The following is a 27,579-nucleotide window of genomic DNA, read 5'->3' as shown; positions in this document are numbered from 1 at the left end:
GGAGAGTTAATTCCCTGCTAACTCCCAGGTGCTGAGCTTATCCCCAGCTCCCTGACTTCCTCCATCAGGGACTACAGGAACTGTTTGAGAAGAGACATTTCTTGAAGAGAGACATTTCTGAACGTAAGCAGGAAAAAAAAGACAGGGACAACACATCTGGAGTGACTCCTGCTCTGCTTTTTTCCACTCTGCACAGGGGAGTCAGGATGAAATCCCCATGCTGGGGAAGGGAGCAGTGGTTTTCATGCCCAAAAATCCACTTTGCACTGGTGGTGCTGGCTGGGGTTAAAGCCTGACAAATTTCAGGCTCATAAAAAGAGGCTGACAAAGCAAAGGAGAAAAAGAAAAGCTTTCAAGACTTTCAAGTGAGAAACAAAGCAGCACTGTACAAAAATGCCTGGCTCTCCATTTGCCTGGAATCCCCAAGGCTGCTCTGCACTGGCAGGCTGCATGGCAATGCCTGATTAGCTTGCACTCTGTGTCCTCACTGTGCTGCAGGAGAGAAGGACAGGGCTGGCAGGGTTTGCAGCAGCTCCAAAAGTCCCAGCACTGCTGCAGTGAAGACCTGCCTGCATTTTGTAGCATTTCTTCCCAGGGAGAACAAGATCTGCCTGATGGACGAATGCAGAGACCCAGAAACAGGGAATTCATAACCTGGATGGCAAGTTTTCTATGGAATGAGCTGAATTTAAGGTAGGTTGACTCATTGCAGGGGTAATCTGCACAGCTTTTCAGTGGAAACTCACTGGAGTTTCAGAAAAACTCCTGTCAGTATGTTCAAGCAAAGAAAAGAGGTAGGAATGATGAGAGGAGCCCACCCAAAGCTGATTGCAGATAGTCCCAGGTCAGGCTAATCCTGTGCCTCAGCACTGAAGTGCTACAGAAAGCCTGAGACAGGCAGGTAGCAGTGTGGGGATGAAAACAGAGCTTGTTTTGCTCTAAGGAAGGGGGCTGGCCTAACTTTTGTACAGTAAATTCCTTCCTGAGCTGATAAAGGCAGCAGCAGATTGAATATCGAGCCCTCCCAGGGAACACTGTGCTGAAACCTGGAAGGCTTTATCCAAAATCCCCCTGCAGAACTGCAGCTTCCCAAACTACACCCACCAGCTCAGCTTGTCAACCCTCAGAGACAGAAACTGCTGACACATAAAACCTTCACTTTTTTGTATTTCATCTCTGTTTCTCATCCTCTCCTGCAAATGCTAAAGAAATGACACGATCTGAGGCTGCAAAATGACACTGGTGCCTGGGCTCTCTCCCTGCTCTGCAGCCCAAAGGACTGGGAATATCTGGATTAACTCTTCTCTGGTGTAAGGTGCTGAACAGCCTGTGGAGAACTATCCCTCACTTCCTCCATTATGACTTGTTGCAGTTTTAAATCATCTCCTTTGGCTCTCTCAGTCACCTTCAGAGCAGCCTTCAGACCTTTGTTCTCGTCCATCTGGAAGCCAAGCCTGCAGGGAAACAAAAGGAAAAACCTCCCTGTGAGCTGGGGAGCCTCAAAGCAAATTGAGAACAGTCACCTCTGCTCTGGGGAAGAAACACTGAAACCCAGGAGCTGAGGTGGTTTGATATCAGAGCAGCCTGAGCACTTGCTCCTCCTCTCCCTGAGGCAGGAAAGAGCAATCCCAGCATGGAGAAAGGGAGAACATACCTCCTGCTCAGCTCCTCCAGCTGAGATTCCAGGGGCAGCTCGGACAGGGATGCAGAGAGCTCCTCTCTGGCACTCACATGCAAGGGGAGGCTGGGCTGGGCTGCAGATTCAACCACAGAATGGAGTTTTAGTGGAACAGCAAATCAGTTCTGGCAGCATGTTGAGTTAATATCAAAAACCACTGAATTTATTCTCTCAAACAATGTACTTAATCTTTCAAATAAATATTTGATCTCCTAAATTCTATGTTACATCCATAAGATATCATAAATACATAACAGACTTATTTTAATTTCCTTCCAGCAAAATGAAAACATGATGAATTTGCATTTCAGGGCTAAATACATGTCTACATACGTAGGGAGGAAAACAATGAATCCAAAATATTGAAGTGACCAAAACAAGAGGTTACAAACAGCTGAAAAGGATTAATTTGATGTTAATCTTGTAGTTGTGTTTCAGATTATGACAGCTGTGCCTTCCTGAATGTCTGGGACAAAGTTTGCAAGTGGCACCCACTGAAACAACTTTTGTAAGGCACTTTGATCCTCAGCAGAAACAAAATGTAGGTTAAATGTACTTCAAGGTGTACTTCAAATCAAGGTTCTAACTCAGGAATGCTTTCCTAAATGAAGGTCTACCCAAAACATGCAGGTCTAGTCATTAAAAAAAAAATCAAAAACTTTTTTCAGGGTTATAGAGAAAATGTGATTCAAGTTTACAGCTGGGACTGGAGAGGCAAAACCTGTGACCAGTGAATCCCTGCAGTGGAAGGAGGACCAGAGGAGTGTTCAGGGAGCTCAGAAAGGAGTGCAGGAAGGGAGCACAGCTATTGCAGAGGATGCTGAACTTATCCCAGCCCTGGGGGACTGCAGGGTGAGCTCTGCTGTAGATAGAAGGCTGAATCATTTTAGTAAATGTAAATAAATGCCTTTCTCTAAAATAATCAATAGCCAGCACTACCTACCTGGAGTCAGGTAATGTGAGGGAAGGATTTGTGTGGTTCAGCCCCAAATAAATTATAAAAAATCAAGAAACCAGCTAAATGAAGAGAACAACAGGCTGGAGCTGGCTGGGAATACAGCACCAGGACAGGGAACAGCCAGGCTGGAATCTGTGCTGTGCTCCTACTGAACATTGCAATGTTGGTCTGTGCTTGAGCTGTCAGGTTGGCACATTTCTGTATCCCTTTTCCCAATTAACATCCCTCATAACATCAAATATCTTCAAATAAGTATTAAAAATCTAAATTTGGTATTTGGTATTAAAAATCTAAATTCTCCCTGTGTGGAATTATCTGGTTGAAGAGCACTGAACTCTGACAAAAACAAATGAGAAGAAAAGGCTGCATTGTGCAGCTAAAAAATGCTTTTGATCTTGAGGCTGTGCTTTACAGGGCTGAGGAAAACCTGCTGTTACTTACCTATCCCTCCTCTGGGATTATTCTTTGATAATTTGGAGTTTGGATAAAACAGAAAAAAAAGCACAGAAAATGAAAAGCTTGAATAATTTAAAAACACAACTGGGTTGTTTGCAGCTCCTTAGCATCATTATCTACTTCCCTTGGATTGAAGAGACCAGCAACATCAGACTAGCAATTAGATCAGCTCTCTCCAATTTTGTACTTTCAGAAAGAAAGGAAAATATTACGTTAATTAGCAGGTTCCCTAGTCTCTATTTTGTGTTCAAGCTTTTCATTTCTTCTCATTTCCTCAAGCATTAGCGTGAAAGCATTGAGATAACCTCCATGCTCTGCTGAAGAGGTGTACTACAGACTTGTAGACTTGGTTCTTGTACAAACTCCAGTTTTGGCACATCACAAAGCTCTCATCAAAGCAGGGGAGTGAAATAGATTGTTACCTACTCATCTGGTGGATTTAGAGAGGATTTCTCCTTATTAGCCTTACTACCAATCCTTTTCTACTTTTGCTTTTAGTCTTTAAGCAGAGGAGATTAATGAACTAAATATTTAGTGAGAAGGGATCTGTCACTGGTGAAAACAGCTTCTTCCTCTGGCTCTGAAGTGCCAGCTACCAGAGGGGAGTTACTAAAACTTTACTACAGCACAACAAAACTTGACCAAAAAGCCTCAGAACCCAGAGAGTTTGTCTCTCTTGGAGCTTGCAAGGGCAAGATTTGATAACAGAACACATCAGCACTTCACCAGGTTGTGTAAAAGTCTGAGCCCTCAGCAGCTCAGATAAATTCTGTACAAAACAGCACCAAAATGATCCCACACTTCTGGGATCTAAATTTTTCTGCTCTCAGTTAACACAGGTGAGACAACTCTAAGAAGCAGTGCTCATAAAAAACCACATGAGAATGAGTCAGTGTGGGCTGGAGCCCCTTCCAAGGACACAGCAATCCTGCTCTAAGGAACAAATCCATGTTTTACAGAGAGGAGGAGGTTTGAAGCACCCATTCAGTCCCCATTCAGTATAAAGGTTCCTCTGAAGGGCTCATCCAAGGTCTCTGATGAGCCCTGTGGTCCCTCTGGTCACCCTAATTCAGCCTGACACCACCCCAACATTTGCCAAATTGAAATTCCCCTCCCTGCTGTTCATCTTCTGGCATTTGAAGTCTTTTTACTTTATGAAAATACACATAAAAAGGGGAAGCCACTGGAAAATTTTCCTTAAGAATATGTGCCATTTTATTGGTTTAGACACTTTACAGAATCAGAGTCCTTAAGCAATAAAAGGATCTGATCAGGGAAATAAAAATTTAACACCCACCATGAATTCTTCTTCTTTAACTATGCCAGGGAGGCTTTCATATTTATAGCAGGAGATTATCACGTTCATGGGATAATAAATTACACCAGATCTAATTACTTCATCACCAGCAATAGTTTTTCATAGGCACTGACAGGCCTTAAATTGGGATATGTCCTTTAATTCTGCTCTTAACCTTCAGCTGAATCCCTCAGGCTCGAGTGCAAAGGGAGCTCTGGGCCTGGGGGCAGCACAGAGCAGGGGAAAGCTTTTTTCCTGGAGTTATCCCATGGAAACACGCTGCCAAAATCCTGGTCCCACTCAGACCTGGGGGAAAACCCTCTTCAGTGAAGAAGGGCCAGGATTTTGCCTGCTGCCTTGCTCCTGGCTCTGAGCAGGTCCCACCACCACGTGCAAGGTCAAGCACTGGGCTGGGTTTGGCAGGTGGAGCCCGAATGCTGTCGCTGTCTATAAAGCCCAGAGGTGAAACAGGGGACGTGGCTGTGGCTGAGGGCTCCCCTCACCTTTTCTGCTCCTCAGGGCAGGCTCCTGTGCCCTTGTGCTGCTCCCTGGATCCACCTGCAGCTTTTCAAGCTCCTGTTCCAAGCTGTCACTCCACCACTGCTCTTCCTGGAACTTCTCAGCTTCCAAGACTTTGTCGCTGCTTTCCTCCACCCTGACAGGCAAAAAAAAAAAAAAATTAAAAATAAAAAGAGTTTAGCTCATTTGTGTCATGTCTACATCAAATCTATCTTGGTACTGAATCCAGCAGAGCTCCCAACAGAAGGGAAAGAACTTTCCATGCATCCAAAGGCAGAAATCCCAGTGAAATTGTATCAGGTGACATCTTCTAAATATGCAGAAGAGAATTAACTAATGAGTACAGCTGGAAACAACGGGTTTGTTTGCTCAGATCCCTTAATTCTGGCTCCCCGTGTGAATTCACCCCTCAGATGAGCAGGAAAGCTGCAGATTGCTGAGGAGAGATTTTTTATTACAGGAATAATAAACTGAATTTTTTAGCCACTCTGGGAAAGCTTGGAAGGCAAATAGTTTATAAAAACACAGTCTAACATTTGCGTCAGTTGTCTGAGAGGAAGAAAAGAAACTTCTGCTTTTCATAAACTTGGCAATTAGATACGACCATGGATGGGAAAGGGTGGAAAAGAAACTGGTGGTTACATCACAAAAAAAGCAAATTGCCTCTCTCCATCCTGAATAACATCTCAGAAAATTAAGTGCAAAAATCTGATGTGCACCCACAGATGCTGCCAGTGGGGTGGGGACTGACACCAAGTGATTGCAAGGAGTTTAAAGCTAAAAAGAAACAGAGATTGACTCACTGGACTGGACTGAATAAGAGAATTTCCCTCCTGACCCCACAGGTGGAACCTGGTTACTCTCTGAATCAAGAGACTTGATTAGTTTATTTCCCTCCTAGCTGGCATAACTAAAAAAAAAAATATATTACAACTCTAATAAAATGATATCACTGGCTTAAAATTGTAGCTACAGGCAAGACTCGACCTCCTGTGGCAGTGAATTCCCAGGCTGGTGATGTGCTCTGGGATTTTTTATTCCTCTCAGTGGTTCTGCATTCACTAAACTTTCATTTGACCCTGGTGTTCCTCTGGCATCCACTTTACACAAAACCTGGAGGAAAAATGGCAAGATCTGGGGGATTTTTTTAATGGAATCATCTGCCAACAGGAATAATTTAAACTAAAATGCTGTAGAAAAATCCCACTTATAACAATTCCCAGGGCTCTTTTCTTGATTTAAGCATTATCTGTGTTACCTGAACTTCGTTACACCCCAGCAGCGAAGGGAAGAGGAGGAAAATCTGATTTTTAAAAATATATTCACGTTGAAATCTGACTGGTGCTATATTACCCTGAGGTCTTCCAAGAGTTATTGCACACAGTCTCACAAAATTTATGTTACCTGCTTGATAAATGTGTGATAACTGTGGAGCTGCTGAATCATCAGTTTATGGCACATTTTACAAGCAACTGTGCATTTCATTGACTCTGTTTTTCATTATCCCATATTGGTGGTGGCCACACTTCAGTTACCACTCACAGCCCCATCCTCATCTGACTGCACAGCTCTATTAAAGTCACTGGGCTTACAAACATGAAAAAGGTTTTTCCCAGCATGTATTTCCAGAATTTAGCTTTAAAAGCACCTTTTCCACAGTTCTAAAATAAAAGAAATCTGGTTGTTTTCTGACTGTGATTAATCATGCAGGACAAAAGTTATACAAGTGGGAATGACAACTGTAGTAAATTAAAGCAAGCAAGCAAACAGTGCTTATTGTATTGACAAGCACATGGACAGGAATATATTTCCAACATTGGAATACAGATTTAGGAATCAAATAACACATACTGGGGAAAAAAACAATAGCTGAAAGGTGTCCAAAAAAAAAAAAATTACTTCGCTTTCCCCTTTCTCCTAAAACATGGTTGGCTTTTAACATCATCTTACATTAAATTGAATCATAGAAAACAAATTAAAAAAAAAAAAATCACTGCTATGCCTCTGTTAAACCAGAATAAATTAATTTAGAAAAGGATACAATGGAACTTAAAAAAGAATGTGAAAAGCTTTGGAAGAGAATGTTATAACAATAATTATAGTATTTACTACTGATGAATAATATTGCTGCCTCAATAAGGCCATGCATATATAAATACAGCAATTCTGGTTTTATCTAGGTGCAGCAAGCTGGAAGATGGCTCCATTTTTTTCTGCCCTTTGTTCTAAAAGAATTATAAAAAGAATGAATCATCAGCCAGGCAGGGAAATTGAGCAGAAAAAACCTGAAAACCCCCTATGTAAGGCAAGGATGGCAGCGTGTGATGCACTGTAGTGCACGTCCCAGACTCTGCAGTGCCCCCTGATCCCAGCACCCCACAAAGGATTTTCTGCAGCACAGCCAGCAGCTCCAGGAGCTTTTCCCTGTCCACTTGAGCAGCCTGGCACAGAGCCCTTGGCATTGTGATCTCTCCCAGCAGCGCTTCCCAGCTCAAGCTGTCCGTGCCAGCAGACCTGAGGAAAGCACAAGCACAGAGAGTCTGGTTCCCACTCCTGAAATGAAAGGAATGAAACAAAGGCAGGCTTTGAGCACTATCTCCAGTACACTTGTCTGAAGGTGAAGGCAGGATGCAGAGCCAGGCTCACTACCTCCCCCCAGCACCCATCTCTAGACTGCAATAAATAGAACAGAAATATTTGGCTATAAAGTCACAGGGAGTATCATTAGAAAGCTGATTCCAGGATGCTTCTTCCCCTTCCCATCACCCCTGAAAACAAACTTCCACCTCTGATCAATTCATTATCCCTGACTCTCCTCCCAGTGCTACTGCCAAAGTAAAGGGAGATTGTATCTCCCAAGTGCTACACTAAACTATTAAATGCCCTGCTATTGATTTTCTCCCTCTGACAGGCTTCAGGCAGCACTTGCACAATGGCTGTTCTTGTGTCCAAAATGTGCTGAAAGGAAGGGGCAGTTTTCCCATGCATCCCATTATTATGTAGTTCATTACTGCTCTGACCTCTCTGCTTTCAGGAAGACCTTCTTTAGAACAAAAAAAAAAAAAAAAAAAAGCAGGAGAAATCTTGGTGGTTGGGAGTAAAAATGGAAAAGACTGGTGTCAAACAAGCAGTCAATTACAAAATTAAGAGAGAAATCAGATGTGAGAGCTCTTAGCTTCAGGTAGGAGGGATGGTGCAAGAAGCTTTCATTACAGAAACAAGGGAGGCAGAGCAAGGATTTCCAGCAGCTTTCAGAACATGGCAAAGCACTTTCCTTGCTGATAATGAAGTTCATATACCCACCTTCCAAGTGAGATGAGGAAGAAAGGCTCTGTGGCTGCTGACTCCACGAGTAGGTGGCACATCGCAGACACTGTGCTGGGGGGAGGAAAGCTGTGTTAGGGGCTTCACACAGGCAATCTTCCCAGAATAATTCCAGTCCTTTCCCAGTGTCTGTGTTTTGTAGGGAAGAGCTCCCTCACCTCACATCTTCACCCAGCACTGAGAGAGGCAATCCCTGTCTGTGCACTTTGATGCTGTTTGCATGTCACAGATTTCCCTAACAAAGCAACAACCCCTGCTCTGTAATGCAGGGCACAACTTGTATTTCCCAATGCCCTTAAAAAATATATTTCACACAGCTTTATGAAATCTGCTTTGTGAAAACCCTCAGGAAGATCTGTCAGGTCCACTGTTGTAAGAGGAGGAGCCAGCTGATAACACTGGAGTATCACTGCCAGCCTGGATGAGTATTATGTATAGTGATGTGTGCTTGGGACAACCCAGTTAGCTCTGTGTTTGGGACACCCCATTTCAGGGGATGTGTTTGTGTTTGGGACATCCCATTTAGGGGGATGTGTGTGTGTGTTTGTTTGGGACACCCCGTTTCAGGAGGTATTTGTTTGAGACACCCCATTTCAGTGTGTGTTTGGGACACCCCATTTAGGTGTGTGTTTGTTTGGGACACCCCATTTCAGGGGATGTGTTTGGGACACCCCATTTAGGTGTGTGTTTGTTTGGGACACCCCATTTCAGGGGATGTGTTTGGGACACCCCATTTAGGTGTGTGTGTGTTTGGGACACCCCATTTCAGTGTGTGTTTGGGACACCCCATTTAGGTGTGTGTGTGTTTGGGACACCCCATTTCAGGGGATGTGTTTGGGACACCCCATTTAGGTGTGTGTGTGTTTGGGACACCCCATTTCAGGGGATGTGTTTGGGACACCCCATTTAGGTGTGTGTGTGTTTGGGACACCCCATTTAGGTGTGTGTGTTTGTGTTTGGGACACCCCATTTAGGTGTGTGTGTGTTTGGGACACTCCATTTAGGGGGATGTGTGTGTGTGTTTGTTTGGGACACCCCGTTTCAGGAGGTATTTGTTTGAGACACCCCATTTCAGTGTGTCTTCATTTCCTCAACACAAATTCAGCTGCCCAAAGCCAAGTCCCTGCAGACTTACCCTGTGTTTCCTTACTTTAGCTGTAGCTAACAAGAGGATAAAGCCTTAGTTTTGTGGAAGTGACAGATGTGCCTTCTGGGCTAGGAGTGGTTAATCCTAAAATCAAGTTAAGGTTCATACTGACAGCCTTGGCCCAGTCTAAAAATGCAGATTTTCACTCTGCCATCTCCAAAAGGTTTAGCATCTATTTATAGCATTTTTCATTTCACCTTTTCTGATAGGAAAAAATGATTCACTACAGCCAAACAGAATGGAGAGTTCATCAGCATATTAAAGTTAATGGAAGGAGTGAGCCTTGCTGGCCAAGTTATTAACAGCTCTCAGAGTTTTTCAGGATCATTCATTGCCCACCTGACACGTCAGCTCTTTCCACTACAGAGCCCTTGGCCCTGTACACAAGCAATAATTTATGCACCGCACTTAGTGGCTTCCATAAAGCCATTACCCAGCTTTGGTTCCTGCTTACCATCAGCAGACATGTGAGGTAAAAAAAAAAAAAAAAAAGGATATAATATAAATTTGCTCCAGGAGAGCACAACAACTTCTGCAGAGTTAGAAGGGGGAGGATTAAAACAGTCAGAAGGATGCAGATACTTTTAATTTAAGGATGTTTTAACTCCAACTCAAAACCACAGAATTCTTCTTACATTTTATAATAATGCTCTACTTAGACCCAGAGATACTCAGCTGATTTTAAAGCCAAATTGGGTGTCTAAAGTAATGAGGTAGGAAATTACACAGAAGAGATCAGTTGTAACTTTATCTTGATGAAAAATTTCCCCCATCCCCATCAGACTAGTCTCAAATCCTCACTATCAATTAGACTATGAACTCTTTAGCAACAAACTCAGCAGCAATTTAACAGGAAAGGATATAACTTGCTGTGGTACTTTGGTCCCTTTACACAGCCAGAGTGACCCAGAGTCACAACAGTGTAAACAAAAATCAGATTTATTGCTGCACTAAGATTAGTGCAATTTACACAGTCCTCAGTGAGGCTTTAAAGAGGGTGTTTGGTAAGAACAAATGATGTGGTGTGTTTTCAGCATTTCTGCATGTAAATCCTACTCAAAGAGCATTTATTGATTTAAATAATGCACCAGTGATTTAGTGCTTACCTAAAATGGCACTTTGCAGTCACTCCCCACCCTGCTCACAGAAATCTGCTCGTTAGAAGCCCCGTGTCTCATAAGGGAAAAGACTCCCAGGCACTTAAGCTGACCACATAAACATTATCTGAGCTGCAGGAGGAGAAATAGCTGCACTACCACCATGCCAAATCTAGTCATGTCTGCAAGTCTGTACATCCTTCTCAGTTCCAGGACAAAAGTCCAAGAGATAATGTGATTAGAGATTCCCATATATTGCAAACAGGCTGCCACAGCTGTTGGCACAAAGCACTTGTGGTTTGATGAAACTCTCTGGGAAAGCTTCTGGATTACTCAAACAACTTGAAACATTGACTTTCTGATCTTCTTACCAGGCAAATTCTGTCCTTCCAGCCTTGCTGCTGCCTGACCCCTCAGGTAATCCTGAGTGCTCAGAGCATGGTGGATGAGAAGCTCCTGACTTGTCCTATGGATGGGCAGATTTCTTCTGTTAATGGTGGAGCATGTTATAAAACCAATTACATAGTTCAGAGGAAAACAGCTGCACCAGTGCCAAATCAGCAGCTTTTGATTATTGCTACAAGCAAGCCAGAACTTTTGATTTACAGGACCTCCTCAGAAGCTTTGCTTTAATTCCCATCCATTGCAGGATGAAAACAAAGCAGAAGCCAGTAAAAAGGGCAGTTTCATGTGAAATTAGAGTGCATTAATAACCCACAGTGCAGCAGCATCACTGCCAGCACAGTGGGTTTGTGCCCCTAACCCAGGTTTGATCCTGGCTTCAGTGCTCCAGCCCCCATTCCTGAGGTATCTGGCAGATTCACAACCCCACCATAAGCCCAGGAGGGTTTTGGATCAATGAGAATGGGATGCCTAAATACTCTGCACAAATCCTGACTGGGAGACAGCAGCAGCTGCTGATGTTGATGTGACACATTTGTGGAAGCAAACACTTCCTCCTTCCAGCAGCCAAGGGTGCTGAGCACTGAGGAGTCCCCAGTGCAGCCCCAATCCTGCTGTCAGTCAGTGACAGTCCCGACATGGCCCACGTGTGGATGTGATTGGTATCTCTGTGTTTGCTGCTGCTGAAACAGCCTCAAGTTATGCACAAAGGAACTGAGGAGTTACAAAAGAGAATTCCTGCTTTATCATTCCATCAGGAAAGACTGTCAGCAGGACAGGGATCGCTGTCTGGAGGCAGCAACCACCCCAGATAACAAAGGACAAGGAAGTGGAAGAGCAGATCTAAAGTGATTACCAAGAGTGCTCCTCTAATTAATTTGTTTGCCTACCTGAAGTGTGAGCTGCCCAATCTCCTCCTGAAGCATTTTAACCTTTGCTTCTCTGTCAGCCACCAGCTCCCTGAGCTCATCTATCAGGGTGCCTTGTTTCTGAATCTCAGGGTCCAAGCATGGCCCCATCATCTGCTGAAACTCCTTGTTCCCATCCTCCTTCTGGCTCAGGCCCTTTAAGATCTCCTGCATTTGCTTCTGCTGGCTCTGGCAAAATAGAAACAGGTGAGATCTTTGTTTTGTACACAATGATTTTAAACCCCCCCCCCCCCAAGACAAATATCCATTTAGGAATGGTAGGGCTAGCCCCTGCCCTGCCAAGCCCACTCCACTGGTGTCACTGGTGCCACTTTGGCAATGTTATTTGTTATGTTGATCTGAGCAATGGTCAGATCCAATTCGCTGCCAGCTCTGCTGCTCAGTGTAGCAGAAAACAGAGCAAGAAAGGCTGGCCTTTGATAAAGAAGTGACTTTTTCCATAAACTGAATGAAACTCAAGATTTCAATGTGCTTTTTTGTGGAATTAGAACATGATCAGATCATGTGATAGTGATATTAAAAGCTGAGGGTACTGTGGGGTGACAGATACGAGGCCAGGCTGCTTCACCAGTAGCTTTGGAGGCTTTTTTCCACACTGACAAATCTAATACCTGTCAGGCAGCTTGTTCTGTCAGGCCAACAACCTGCAAGTAAAGTGCTTTTGTGATAGAAGGGATAAAAGAGATTAACCATCCCTTCCCAAATAAACTTGCATCTTTCTGTACTAATTTTAGTGGGAATACTCAGAAAAAGTGACAAGTGTTCCTTGCCTCCCCTAATCTGCTGGTCAGCACCCACAGTGCCTGGTGGGAGAAGGGTGAATGCCAGCTGAGCTAAAACCCACCCATAGCAACAGGGAAATCTGAGTGGTTTGAAACTAGTGAGGAGTTGGATCAGGAAACACAGAATTAACCCTGCCAGGAGGTGGCATTTTCTCTACTATATTTGCTACTTTAATTGAGGAAGGCTGCTTAGAACCATGGCAGGACAATGACAGCAGCCATTTATTTCTTTCTCAGCATCTTTGATCTTTTTCAAAACCAAACTCTTGGTTTTGAAGAGGCCAAATCCTCTCAACTACTGCATGTGAGTGTGCTCATGGTTTAGTGCTCGTGGTTCAGTTTGTGTGTTGTGAGCTGTGCAACAAAATAAATGGAAGTTTTGTTACAAACAAAAAAAAAAAATCCTGCAGGACTGCAGGCATTTTAAGGAAAAAAAAAATCTACCAGGGCAGCTGAAAGCAGAACAAAGAACACAGGCCAGCACCTTGGGCCTTCTGCAAAATGTTTCTGCCAGTCCCTGCAGCTCAGGGCCACTTGACTGTAACTGTCACACCTGGTGCTGTCTCACAGCCCTTACATGACCTGATCCAAAATGCAGAAGGACTTCAGCTGACAGGAAAACCTCTGGCTGTCACAGTTGGATCCATCAGGCTCCCGTACACCCTAAGGTGGTGTGTGCCATGAAAGGACATCATGTTTTATCACCTATAGAAACAGGGCTGGGACCAACACAGAGTGTACCAGCAAGGCATCTATGAGCTCATCATCGTGTTTCCCTTTCTCCAGCAAGGTTCCAATCTGTCCCTTCAGCATCTTCACTTCTCCACACAGCATTTGGTTCCTGGCTCTTGAGGCATCAAATTTTTTTTTCAATTCCTCATGGTTTTTTTGGAGAGTGTTGTGCTGCTCAGAGAGTTTCTGCAGTGATGTAAAAGGAAATGAAAGTTATAATGTATCACCAAGCCCCAGGTGCTGTGGTGAGCAAAAAGAGTCACACATTACCTGGTAGATTCTAAAAAATGGGACTGGAATACTGTATTATTCCTAGGGAAGCAGAAATTATAAATGCTACTTGCTGCCTGCTTGCCAGCATCCAGAAAGGGTCTGTCTGCTCAGGAATCCAGGTGGTCTGGGTTGATTTCCCATTATTCTGGATTCTGATTCTCCATTATTCTGTTCAAATGGAGAAGGCCAGAGCCCTACAGATACAGGAGGTGTGAGGGGATGTCTGTATTTGGGATGAAGAATGCACACCTGGCCAAGGGGTGACAGGGGTGCTAAGGGGTTTGGAGGCAGCTGTAGCAGGGCTTGGCTGTGAAGTGGGGCAGAGCTTCCCCTAGCAGATCATGTGGGTTTGTGAAATGGTTTTAGGTAGGCTGTAAACACCCTGAAGGCAGGACAAGTTATTACACACTGCTCCACACCCAAACAGAACTCTGTCAGTTCACAGGACTCTACCTCCAAAGACTCCTTCTTTTCTTTCTCCAAGCTGCGAATCTTCAGCAAGTTCTTCTCTTGGACTAACAACTTCCTTGGATCACGAAATGCCAGCAATCCCTCATCCACCTCAAGCAGTGAAGCTCTGATCTTTTGTTGATTCAGTTTATGCTCCAGCTCCTGAACCTATGGCACAACAATGACAACTCACCCAGAGCTTTACGAGGGGTACAGGGCAAAGAGGACACAGCCAAAGGCAGCTCAGATTATTTCTTGATATTTTCATGGTTAATTAACACTAGCAGTGTCTGGTCTTTCAAACTGAAATTTAGCTGCTAATAAACATGCAGATTTTAGGGCATCTGTGCAGGATGGAGATCTGGGACACGTGGGAGCTCTGTGCCTTTGTGGAGCCACATTTGGAGGCCAGACAGACACTCCAGAGCATTGGAATTGCTGCTGTGTGAATCCAAGGGAACTCAGCTTGTCAACTGCTCACTGCAGGCTGCTTTCATAGGCAGTAGAAGGAACTGGGCACTGCCACAGCTCCGTTCCTCTGCCCTGCATTGGAGGAACCTGCCCCACTTTTGATCCAGTGACTGGATTTACAAGATCCCCACTGACTACAGAAGGGGCCTGAGGAGTCTGGATCAGAAAGAAATCTGTACATTAGAGCAGAGAACAGCAGGAACAGTGGTCAGATGAACCCCGGGCAGGGATAAAGCAGGGGGAAATGGAATTTGCTCAAGGGAAAGCAGAGGTTAAACATCTCAGTCAGAATGCAAAAGATCACAGTTTGATGGCATATAATTGAACAGCAGAAAAATAGGAAAATTACATATCAAATTGCCTGAGAGAAGTTTTATTTAGAAGCAGACAAAACTGCCTCCCTGCCTCCTGCTGACATTTCAGCTAAACTCTGCCCTTCAGAAGACTCAAGAGTTAAAATATTTTACTGAAGCTCCCGAGGGAACAACTTGAAAACCTGATCTGGCCTCAATTCTTCCCATCTGACTCCAAGCACTGAACAAAGGTGTCTAAGTCAGAGCACAGACACTGACAGGGCTCCTTCTGTTCTCAGTGGAGAGAGGCACCTTCAAAACACCCCGGGACTTGAACTAGGCTGCCACAGCTCTCCAAGGTCACTGAACTCCTTCCTTTGACACAGATGTGGAAGATTCCCAGCTGAAATACCAAAGCTTGCAGGGCTGCAGAGTCATTAACATGGTGTGCACACATCAACAAAGAGATGTTAAGAATTCATGAAGAATTAACAGTACTTTTACCTTAAACTGAGGTGGTATCTCTGCTTAGAGAATTCCAGCTGAAATGGCACCTTGCAGGGTCATAACTCACCTTGGTTTGGAGAAGAAGAATTTGCTGAGCCCGTCCACGCCAGTTGCCAGAATTGGCCAAGAGACGTTGGATATTCACATCTTCCCCAATTTCTTTGGCTAAAATCTGGGAAAAAGGATCAACAATAAGGCTTAAAAGGATGTGTTAAAAGGGGATGGGAAGGAAAAGCAGCTCTCTCTAACAGGGAACACAAGCAGTTTTCAATATACAAAATTATTTTTGATATGATGAATATTTACCCATAATAAACCAGGAGCAGAGTAGAGATATTGTCTTCATACACACCAGGAATTGAACCAATCTCCCTTGCAAAATTCTGACACAGCTAAACTTAGTATGAAGAGCGTTTAAATTATTTATAAAAAGGTCAGCAGAGTTCTATTTTTAGGACCATATTCTTTACTCTGATCTGCATTGCAGGTCTCCTACACAAAGTAGGGAATCCAAAGAGAATCAGAGCACATAATAACACTTAAATCCATAATAAATCAGAGGAAAAGGTTATTCTGGATGTCATTCCAACAAACTCTTTAAACACATGCTTTAGTTCAAGCATGACCTTTAATCCCATTGATTCCCATGGGACTGGAACCTACATTAAAAGTAAATACATAATTAAATGTATGGGAAAAGAGGAAAGAACCTGGATGTATGTCACAAACAACTCTGCTGAGCTGGGACTTTAAAATTCAGAAGGATTTGTGTCCAATGGACAGTTGGAGGCAAAACATGAGATCCCTGTGCCCAGGAGCACAATTTCAATTCCAACCCCATCCCTTGTGTCTTCCTCACCTCCCTACTCCACTGGAACAGCTCATGGGAGCCAACCAAAGGCAAAAAAACTCCCAATTTCCCAAGCCTGAACCTCCTGCAGTGGTCCCAGCCCCAGACTGCTCCCTGCAGTGGTACCTTTTGGGTCAGCTTCAGTTCCTGTTTCAAATTCTGGAGCTGGTTCCGGTATTCCGTCACTTTTACGTTGGCTGCGCTCAATTTTTCTTGCAGTGCTTTCACCTCTGGATTTTCAGCCTTGGAGGAGAAGAATGCACTTGGTGAGGACAGAACCCTCAGGGAAAAACTGAAGTGATTAACATCCATGGATCCATCAGGACCACTAAATTTTTTTCTCCCAGACCTAATTTTTGGAGCATAGAGGAGGAACAGGGGAATTTGGTCCCAAAAGTAGTGACAGGGATGCATCCTTGTTCTACAAATGAGCTGAGTATCAGCTGCTGATTTCCTCATTTCAATCACAATTCCTACCAAGTTTCCTTCCAGCATTTTCAGAGTTGATTCCTTGATTCCTGCAGCATCACCACCAAGGGAATGGATTTTTCCTGTGGCTGCCTGTAGCTGGAAAAGAACCCCATTGTTAATGTAGAATGGATGCAGAGAACAGCATCACTCCGTGGAGTATTAATTAGCAAAAAAGTATAACTTGGATGTTTATGTACTCTAAAAAAAACTCTTAATTTCCCCTTGGTTTTGAACATAATCAGTAGGAAAGCATAATTTTTTTTTCTGAAATGCTTCCCAAAGAATCATGTTACATTTTACTGGAATAACTTCAGAGTAACTTCAGAAGATGTCTCTGACTTGCTGAGTTGAGGATCAAATTTCAAGTATGGAGACTTCTGAGGCATTTTATCACCAAAAGTACCTCAAATTAATGTTTATATACATAAATCCAAATCATGTCCAGCCCAGAATATTTCATAAGAAGCAAACAGTACTCAACAGAGGAATATAAAAGGAGAAATCTACCTGACACCCTATAACTGAGATTTAATGGTGTTAAGGCTCTTTTTCTTTAACTGGGAGCTTTAAAGCAGCATTTTTTAACTGCTTTAAATAACTTAATTTATTATTTAGGAATAAAGACTCTGTCTCCTCTTGCTTGCCACAGCAAAGGAAAACAGACATACAACCCCTCCTGCTCTGAATCATGCCCTATGTTGGTGTTGCAAAGATTTCTAAATGGATGAGAGAGCAGGAATTTGGGGCTGGAAAGGCCAGGAAGCGTTGCTTTAAAAATCTGGGACTTCATTTTTTGAGGTGGGAGGAAAATCTTGATTATTTGCCTGAATTAAAGAAGGCTCTAAAGAAGAGCTCCTTCATTAAAGGGGCATCTGGGGAAAAACTCAGAGGCAGCTCTAATTTCACCCTTTCTCAAGGGTTAGGGTCACTCTCTATCCAGTTCATAAAGTTTTGTAGTCAAGGAACTGATAATGAGGAATTTCAGCTGGAGCTGGCAGCTGCTGGTCCAGTCCTGAGGACATTTTCTGCAAATATCCCTTTGCTTACGTGGCCCACGCTTTGCCAAGTGATTGTTCAGTGGCCACACCTTCCATTTTGTTTGAGGGAACATAATCATGGTAAAATATTTATGATTTACAGATTTTTCAGTTTTTATGCAAGGAAAGAGCTAAAAATATGTAAAATAACAGTGTTTTCTATCTATCACTCTGCATTTTTGGTAGATACCTCCCAGTGTCAAACACTGCTTTCATTTTACACATCATTTACATCTTCATCTTCTTCCTGAAATGTCTGTGCTCCTTTCTTTTTGGGCCAAAATCTGAGAATATTTAATGGTTTTGTTTGAATAATGGTCATTACACTTCTGCAGTAGGGGAGAGGAACCAAGTTGATTTTTCCTTAAATTATTCATGAATTGCTTCACTACTTGTGTGATTTTGTAAGTCCCAAACTACACCTGAGACTTGTTTGCCAACCTGCCAACTGTTTGACAAGACCCCTGTGACCAGAACACTGTGGATTTATGCAGGAGTTCTCAAAAATTTAATTTAATCTGCGACTTCTTGATCTTTCAGGTAGCTGGGGTGCAATTCAGGTAGATGCATGACTCATGATAATAAGTGATGGTGAAAGACTGAGTCAAAATGCATCTGTCAGCATTATTGATTCATTTAACTGATGTCTTCTAAGACAGCAAAGTTCAGGAAAAAAAATTAAAACTATATTAAAAAATCACCAATACTGTGTAATGAAGAGGAGCAGTAGCCAAAGGACAAAGCAAATATTGACATCAGGACATCTCATTTTCAATTCACCAGCCACCTGAGTAAAATTACTTCTGTAAAATGCTGGCAAAAAGTCACAGTAAACTAGAAAATTTAATCTGCCTGAGTGAAGATTTGCTGTCTTACACGATATAGTTTGGTGTTGTCTCAGTTCTGTAAGTACTTATTCCAGAAAACAGCTTTCATTACAGGGATAACAAAAGCTTAGAAGAATAAAGAACTAATTACTGACTGGTCTTAACGAGGTGGGAATGTAAGACATAAAGGTGTGAAATTTGCTTCTCCTCACAAAAAATAAATAATAAGAGAAATAGCATTGCCAAACTGGTAGAAAAGTCAATGGTCTTGTACAAGTGAACATTCCTAACTTCTATTTGATAAATCCTTGGCTCATTGTAACTTGAGGATATCCTTTCCCAGCTCCTCCTGTCTGCAGAGGTGAAACAGCTGAAGGAACACATCATGGACAGAAATGACCACAACCCAAAGCAAACACAGATTTAAGAGCAAATTTGACATGGGAACATGAATCAAACCCATTTTCTATCCCAGAGGCTGGACTGCCATGTTTTATTGTGCAAAAAGAACAAGAAAAATGCCTCACTTCTCTCTCCAGCTCCTTGACTTTGTGATTCAGCTGCTTCACTTTGGCTCTCTCACTCTCAAACTCAGCAGTGACCTCACGGTTCTTTTTGGCCAACTCAACGATTTTAGTGGCAGCCACGTCTCCAGCTAAACCAGACACCCCTGCAAAGAGCACATCAAAGCAGAGGGCACATCTTACAGGCAGGATTCAGAACAGACCAGGCTTTTGTTCTCTGTCACAATGTACTTCCATTGTCCCATCCCTTCCTCTCTGAGCTGTGCCAGGCACTTAAATGAACAAGTGAGGGAAGAGATGTCAGAGGTGCCAGCTGGATGGGTTGGTCCTTTGATTCAGCAGCACTCCAGGGCCACATTTCACACTGTGGCAACAGCCACGTGTCACAAGGCCACAACAGTGGTCGGAGCAACATTATTACCTAGAGAGGGCAGTGGTGTTTCCTGCTCACTGCTGGGAAGAGGATTTTTTGGCATTATCACAGAAAAAGGCAACACTCTGCTTTGCCTGGTTGTTTACTACTGGAGGAGCTGCTGGAACAGAGGTGTGAACATTTCTAGACATCAGTCCTCAAAGGTCAGGCACAATATTACAGTTGGGTCCTGGACAAGGTCCAGGAAATTTCATTGTGCCTATTTATAACTCCCTTGGAGTTATAACACAGGGAGCTTTACTGGATGACTTTTTTAATTAGCCATGTCACCAGCTCCCTCATCAGGGAGGGTTTGATTAGTGCCACAAACAAATCAAACCCCAGGCCTGGCTGCTGTGTCACCTGGCTCTGGTTAAAAGCACACAGGTGAAGAAAAGCTCTTGCACCTGTGCAAAATCAATGTCATGGCAAACAATGTCCACAGAAACTTCCAGCTCAGCAAGGAACATGAGCCTGCAACAACAAACCCTTGGTGGGGGGGGTGAAGACTGAACTTGGCTGCTGTCATTCCTCTTAACTCTTTCATCTTCCTTCAGAGCTCTGCAGTAATCACTTCTCTGTGATATTCATTAACTGGGGTGGGAGAGGTGAGAGATCACTCACAAGTGAATGCTGAGGCTCATATAGCCCCAGAGACATTAATGGGACTACACAGAATACAGCTGAGAACAGAATTTGTTCCAATGCCACTACTTAAAAAAACTTGTAAAGAACAAAATTTATTGTTTTAAAGGAATTTATTTTAAAAGCATTTAAAATGTTTTTTTTTAAAAGCACTTAAAATCAATTCATTATTTTTAAAAGCACTGTTCTTACTCCTTTGTGTGATTTATGCTACCCCTCCCACCTAGGAGCTACTTTTACCTCAGTTTTCAGGATAAATAATGGCTGCTGAGAATCACAGTAAATACTAAATTAACCAAAGCCAGGTTGCTGCTTCCATGTTAAGTGGATGGTCTTCAAATGCATTGCACACACTCACCCAAGGCTTTTCATTTTCCAGTGTGGGGATTGCCACAGGGAAAACAGAGGCTAGGGATTGGCAGCAGCCAGAGAAGCTGCAACAGCACATCTGGCTCCTGGTCCTGACTAGGAAGAGATTATCACCTCTCCTAAACACAAACTACAGCTGCTTCTCAAGGATTAAGGTGTAATTTAATGTTATTTAGTTCTCTTCGTTGCTGGTTTCCCCCTTCTCTTCAAGCCTGGTCATCACTGCTGTCCTGACCAACAGTGGCACCCAGTGGAGGAGGTGCAGCCTGCACAGTTCAGTTGTCAAAAGACACCAAAAATCACTTTAGAAGCTGAATTTTGCATTCATCCAGCATCCTGCCTGTGCCCTGTTCAGGCAGAAAAAAAAGGAGCCCGAATAAGAAATTTAACCCTACAGAGCAGAGGAAGCTGCAGCACAGCTCTTTGACACTAACAGGAAGTTTCCCAAATAACATTTCTATGGAACACCATTATTTTTGTGCCAATAATAGCAAGTTTTATGAAGAACAGAAATCAATGTGTACCCTAAAAGAGCACTATTCTTTTCAGGGACATTTTTTGGTCATCAGCATCAAGCAAACCAACAGGAGGAGAACACACAGTTGCTGTGTTTACCTGACAGAGCCAACCTCTCCTCCCGTAATCTTTTCTGGAGCTCCTTTATTTCAAAATCTTTCTCTGACACCAGTCTGTAGAGCCTGCAGTTCTCATCCCGGACCTCTCGGAGCTGATCCTGCAGCTGCTCATTCTCAGCCTCAAGCAAACTGGGAAAAAAATAAACCAGAATGGCAAATAATGCACCTAGAAATAAATGGAACAACTACCTGATAGATGGGCTGAGTTTATTGAATTAGGCAGAATGTCCTAAACCTCAGATAAAAACACAAGCTGATCATCTGATCTATTCAGATAACATCTTCCTTAAAAAAAAAAAAAAAAATTAAATCTGCACTTTCTTGAGCTGTCTGGGGCAAAACATCACAGAGAAGGTGTATTGAGGTTACCAAATAGTGTCATCTCAGTTTTACTTACCTGGTTCTTTAGAGGAAATCAGGCAGCATTCTGCATGTGGGACATTCAGGCTTTCTTTTCTATACTTGACAAAGCCAAGAGAAGCCAACAGAGCATTGACTACAAAGCTGCCCCTGGAGTCTTTTAAAAATCAATGTTTTAGAGCAATTCATAAAAGACCAATTTCCCGTGTCCTCAGCTGATTCTCTTGGAACCTGGTGAGCATCAGTTTGTGTTGTTAATGGTGCCTTTTGGAATTCATTTAGAAACAGAGAATACCAAAAAAAGCTCTCTGAATGGAAAGAAACAGACCTGCTTCTCCTATTCTTCAGGACATTTAGCAACATTTAAAGGTTTCATGTCTCTAAGACATCCAGGGAATTAATAACTTTAATCTCTTTACTGTCCTGATGGGTCCTTCAAATATAAAATCCACGAGCTGTGGCCTCAGGGGCTCAATTCAATTGTGGGAGTTCAGAATTATCTGAGCTCCCTGACACAGGGTCCTTGAGAAAACCTGGGATTTAATACAATTACCCACTCACAGGTGACATTTGGGCTGCCCACTTGACCCCACCTGCTGCTGGTGGAAGATGCAGGTCTCCAGTGTCCCGTGATTTCCATGTGGAAGTTCCTGATAATCTACAGCATCTCAGTAATCCAGACACCTAAATCAGCTGGATGAATTGACTCCTAGATTCTCATTTAACCCTAAATGTTTACACTTTGGAGATGTGGTTTGGATAAAGCCCAGTTGTTACAGTAGGTACCTGTAGATACAGGCAAGTCCTATGTCTCAATAATCACCTCAATTTTTTTATTCCAAAGTTTTAGCAAGCTCTTAGCACCCATTGCACCTGGGAGCTTTTAAATGCACCCTCTATCTGCCCACGTCAGAATAAATAACCCCTTAAGGCACTGCCATAAACAGCACAGCCAGTTTAGGAGAGGATTCACAATGCATAATTAAGAAATGCACTTGTGTTTCAAAGCTGCAAATCAAAGGGAGATCAAAGGCAGCTGTTCACAAAGGAGAAGAAAGCAAGGAGCAATGTGAGCAGAGGAGAGGCAGAACTGAGTTATTCCCACATGAACCACTCAGAGAAGTGAGCAATAAAACCCAGATCCAATTAGAGACACCTGGACCAAAAGGTTTTGAACAGTTGAGGGATTAACACTGAAAAAAGGTTTTAAGCTCTTAACACACCTGAGCAGTGAAGTCTTCTGAGAGCTGGAGTCCAAGTCTTGAGGGAAAGCACTTAGAGGAGGATGGACAGAAATCCCAACTGCACAGAGCTGGAGTCTTCTCTGAGGAACTTCCCACCCCATCCCAGAGTGACTCTCCCTGTTACAGAGGCTACAGAAAATGAGCCAAAAGGAACGGGTTGCAAAAGGTGCCCCTTTTCACTCTCCTTCAAGGAATCAAAGCCAGATGGAGCTTATGAGCAGGGCTTTGCCTGGAATTCAGGTGGTTTCCCAAATTGCATGCTCTGTTCAGGCCAAAAAAAAGTACAAAAAAAGTAAGGAATTTAACTTTTGTCAAATTGTGTCTTTCCCAACTCTTGTTAGAGATTCTCCACGTGATGGGGAGAGTCACTTAGATACATTCAAGTACACCAAACAGAGAAGGGAGGATAAAGTTACAGAGAGAACATAACAGAAAGGCAGAAATATCAGCTAAACACTTATCTAAACAAGACTGGGGAGTAGGATGGGAGGAAGGAAAAAAGAATTCCCAAGGCTCGGAGGAAGGGAGACTTCTGAGAGGAGAATGTTTTCTGATTGCTGCTATAAACAACAGTGACAAGTTGAAATCACTGCCACTGCAGACCATGTGCAGTCCTGTGATCCTGGAACAGCCCTCTGATGTGTTGTCATGGGAATATTGCAGAGAACATCCTGGTGAATCCCTTCCAAAAACAAACCCTGCCTGGCTTTGATCACTCACAACCACTCCTCTGCTGAAAGTGCACAAGCAAAGGACAATCCAGATATATCTGCCACACCTGCCATGTCAAATGGGGACTTCTGACAGTCAGTGACACAGCAACAGAGGTGAATAAAAAATCTGGGATTACTCAGGCCTCAGCTCTAAATAGGAGAGAACTACTGGGCTTTCCTGTACTCTGCACACTGCCCATGCTATGCCATGGGAGCACCTAAATCCCTTTCCTCTGCCAAACATCTGAACTATGGGAATCAGCCTCACAGAAATTTTTTAAAAATCAGATTTCCATAATAATCATCTACAGATTATCAGAAGACACTGCTGAAGAGGACAGCTGGTAGAGGTCAGACTGGGGGCTTTAACTTGGCAAATCAGACAGCTCTGGTGAGGCACCAGTGCATGAAGGAATTTCTTCACCTGGCTTCACCACAGCCACAGAGCAAAGCCCTGAACAGCTGATGTTGCAGTAAGGTAGAAAAATCATAAAGAAAGGCTTCATAAAATCAAGCCTGCTCTGTTAAAATCAATGGCTGGCCTTGTCAAAGCTGGCACTTTGCAAGTTCCCATGTGAAAGCAATCCTGGTGTGAGCAGTTCATTAACATAAAAATCTTTAACAAAATCATTAACAATTGCTGGGTGAAAAACAACTGGCACCTGTATAAACTGTTTTTACACTGATAGAAAAATGAAAGTTATCTCTCACAAACAACTTTTCCTGCACATGCACCCCGGGGGTTTGAGTGACCAATCAATACAGAATAACAACTTGTTAATAACCAATAAGTAATTGGCAAGAAAGCTGCTGACAAATTGGAGTACCACATGAGGTCTGTAAAACTGAATAAAAAGGATTAATGTGAATAAAGAATGGGATTTTTCCACCATGAAGAAAATGGAGTCCATGTGATTTATTCCCATAGCCAGCAGTGCAGACACCTTTGGGGTGTGTCCAGCCCCAGACCTGTTCTAGTCAGGAAAAGAAGCATTAATTGGGTCAGAGGAAAAGGCTGACTATATCCTGGAAGGAAGAGAAATTATCTGAACTGGGGCTCTAAATCTCTGCTCCAGTACTCAGCTCAAAAGAAAACACAAGATTAAGGGAGAGATCCATACAAAATGCCCAATATCCTGGTAATCTTATGATCAACCAAATCAGGATATACTGCAAAGGAATCCCAGGGAACACTCTTCTGCACTGCAGGCCTGTGGCTTGCTCCCATTAGCTGCTTTGCCTCTGTCCACCTCTGGAAATTATTCATGTAGGGAATCTATTTGCTTAAACCTTGGCAGGAACAGTGACCCCAAAAGGCTGGATTTTGTCAGGTAGTACATGGCTGCCCCTTCATTTGTAAAATGCTGATATTAAAGAGCACAGCACAATGCCCTGAGGATAATTATGGACAGGGAGAATCTCCTCAGGATAATGAAAGCCCAGTGTGTGAATACACAAAAGTGTTCTGTCAGCTTAACAATACTGAGTTTCATGAGATCATAAGCGAAATATACTCCAGTGACTTCCTGAAGGAGTGGTGCTGCCAGACCTTTACCTTTTGCTGGCATCTTCCTTTACAGGAGGTCCTTTTTTAAACAGGTTTAGATCATTCAGGGCTCTTACAGTCTCCTTTGTGCCGCCAGTGTTCTTCTGCCTGTCCTGCTTCTCCTTCTTCGTCTCCATCAAGTTTTGCAGCCGCCTTTGCTGCTGCTCCTGATAAGCCTTGAACTGGCTTTTGAAATCTTCATTCACTTTTACATCTGGCTCCATTGTTTACTAAAAGCATAACAAGAGGAAAGTAAAAAGTGACAGAGAGCAGAGATCAGCACTGCTCTGAAAAACATCCCCTTCTTCTGGCAGCTGCTCTGCAGCTTTTCCTCGCTGACCTCTGCCCAGTCTCCCACCACCTCCTCCTCTCCAGCCTGGCTTCAAGTGCCTTTTCCCATAAATGGCTTTTAAACAGCCCTTTAAAAAAAAAAAAGTAGTTGGGTCTTTTTCACTCCAGAATTCAAAAAGCAACGTTTCCAAATGTTCCTAAAGAGACCTGTTTAAATAAACATTTTAACAGAGGAGCAGGTTGGGGCCAAATCCAAGGCAATGTGGCAGCCACGTCACACTGGCTAAAGGGAGCACAGAGTGTCTGGGACCATCCAGCCTCCCTGCCCCTGTCCAGGAAAGGTGCAAGTCCCCCCATTTTTGGGTTAATGAGAGAGAAAGAAAAATATTTCTTTCCTCATTCTCCCTTCGGGCAAGACAAAAGTGTGGCTTACACTTTTCCTGCGAATTTCTAATCACTGAGTGATGACATTAAATAACTAAATAATAATATATTAATTATTAAGTATATTTAATCATAATAACATATTATGAATAGATATTTTAAAATATTAATATTGCTACCCAAGCATTTTCTTAGGATGACTAAAGACAGTTTTCTGATAAATTGCAGCCCCTTTCTCCTTCTCTTTGACATTTATTATGGGCAAAAACCCCCTATTGCACCTTTGGTCTAGGAAAACCAATGCATAAATACCTCCAAAGGCACGCCCTGCACTGAGTAATTAACACAGGGCCTTTCCCACACTGAGGGAAATCCAATTATCCTGATTAATGCACCAAAAGGCAGAGTGTCCCTTTGTGTATTTTATGGGCAGAGAGTCACCTGGACAAGGTGCAAGGAGCAGAGTCTGGTGCCTCTGCACAGCCCACAGGGCTCTGGGCATGAGGGATCAAAGAATTACTGAGTCAGTGAGGTCGGAAAATTAATTTCAATTGATTAAAGCCGATTCTGAGATTTGGAAAAAGCCTGCAAAGATAAGGAGTTCATTCCATTTACTCAAGCAAACTGGATATAAAAGTTAGACAGCTTTTCTGGTTTCAGTAACCTTTGGGTTGATAATTAAATTTATAATTAGATTGGACCTCTTCATAGGTTTAGCTACTGACCTTAAAGATAGCAAAGATAAGCAAGAACATCTTCAAACAGTAGTTGCCTCTGTTCTGAAAATATCCTAGAATTCTTAGTAGAGTAACTATTTTAGGCTTCATGATTTTTCTCAGAATTTTTTTTACTTAGACTGCACTGCTGATTAATTTATTACTTCATAACTTCTGGAGGGATTTACTTATCTATAGGCCAGAAATGTGCACGGTACTCCAGGTGCAGCTCCAATCACACAATGCTACAATGGAAAAGCCCTCTCAGATCCTCAAACCCAACCATTAACCCAGCACTGCCACCAAACCTTGTCCCCAAGTGCCACATCCACGTGGGATTTGAACACTTCCAGGGATGAAGTGTTCCACGCTGAAGGGTTCAACACTTCCCAGTGATGAAATATTCCCGAATATCTCATCTAAACCATCCCTGGCTCCAGCCAGGAGGGCTCCAAGGCAGGGCCACCTGGAGCAGGTGACACAAGAACTCACCCAGGTGGCTTTGGAAAGCTCCCAGAGAAGGAGACTCCACGCCCTCCCTGGCCAGCCCTCTCCAAGCGCTCTGCCGCCCTCAGCGGAAAGACTTTCTCACCCATTTTGAGGCGGAACTTGTCGTGTTTACGTTTTTATATATTTTAATTGCACACCTGTAGCTGTAATTGTCACCCTCCCGCCTCGCCCCCGTGACCTGCCAGGACCTGCTAGGTCCCGGCAGCGCCGCGCTGTTTCCCCCATCGCGGGAACTCCTGCCCGCACCTCTGGCCTACCCGAGCGGCGTTCCCGAGGGCACCGGGAGGGTGTCCCCGGCTGTCCCCGTTTCCTGCTGGGCAGCGGCGGGAGCGGAGACGCGGGCCCGGCTCCCGGTGCGGGCCCCGCTCCCCGCTGCGGGCCCGATGCGGTGCCCATGGCAACGGGAGCGCGCGCGCGCGCCCTTCCCCTCAGCGCAGCCGCCATGATGGCTCCCCCCTCACAACCGGCTCCTCCCTCACAGCCCGCTCCCTGTCGCCATTCCCGCAGCGATCCCGGCCCCTCGGCCCCACGGGACCGGCTCCTTCTCCCCCCTTCGCGGCGGTAGGAACAGGGAAAGGCGTCGGCGACCCTCCCGCCACCTGTGTGGGAGCAGCTAAAGGTGATACCGGCTGAGACTCAAGGAGAGCAGCGGTTGGGAATTCCCTTTCCAGGAGCGCTGCACCCTCCTCAGGGGATTTTTATTGAGCTCACGCCATCCCTCTGCTGCGGT

The 27,579-nt window shown here is 43.8% G+C and overlaps 1 protein-coding gene across 4 annotated transcripts; it reads right to left on the bottom strand.

The window, feature by feature from the left end:
* Nucleotides 1-1,149: 1,149 nt before the first annotated feature.
* On the bottom strand, nt 1,150-27,253 carry CCDC13 (coiled-coil domain containing 13). 4 transcript variants are annotated; one of them, XM_053976381.1, is made up of 16 exons: nt 27,107-27,253; nt 26,065-26,208; nt 24,958-25,178; nt 21,066-21,214; nt 19,028-19,170; nt 16,643-16,732; nt 16,292-16,408; nt 15,383-15,487; nt 14,048-14,212; nt 13,331-13,507; nt 11,769-11,975; nt 10,848-10,942; nt 8,212-8,286; nt 4,893-5,044; nt 1,655-1,754; nt 1,150-1,454 (listed from the first exon to the last, which is right to left on the bottom strand). In XM_053976381.1, exons 3-16 carry the CDS (start codon nt 25,170-25,172, stop codon nt 1,295-1,297), a joined length of 1,950 nt encoding a protein of 649 aa, XP_053832356.1. In that variant the 5' UTR covers nt 25,173-25,178; nt 26,065-26,208; nt 27,107-27,253; the 3' UTR covers nt 1,150-1,294. The 4 variants fall into 4 exon arrangements, with proteins under 4 accessions (XP_053832356.1, XP_053832350.1, XP_053832341.1 ...); XM_053976375.1 differs by lacking the exon at nt 26,065-26,208 and having other exon boundaries at nt 27,096-27,253; XM_053976366.1 differs by lacking the exon at nt 26,065-26,208.
* Nucleotides 27,254-27,579: the final 326 nt, after the last annotated feature.

This window comes from Vidua macroura, chromosome 1, assembly GCF_024509145.1.
Source record: "Vidua macroura isolate BioBank_ID:100142 chromosome 1, ASM2450914v1, whole genome shotgun sequence".
NCBI lineage: Eukaryota > Metazoa > Chordata > Aves > Passeriformes > Viduidae > Vidua > Vidua macroura.
This window is presented reverse-complemented; position numbering and strand designations above follow the sequence as displayed.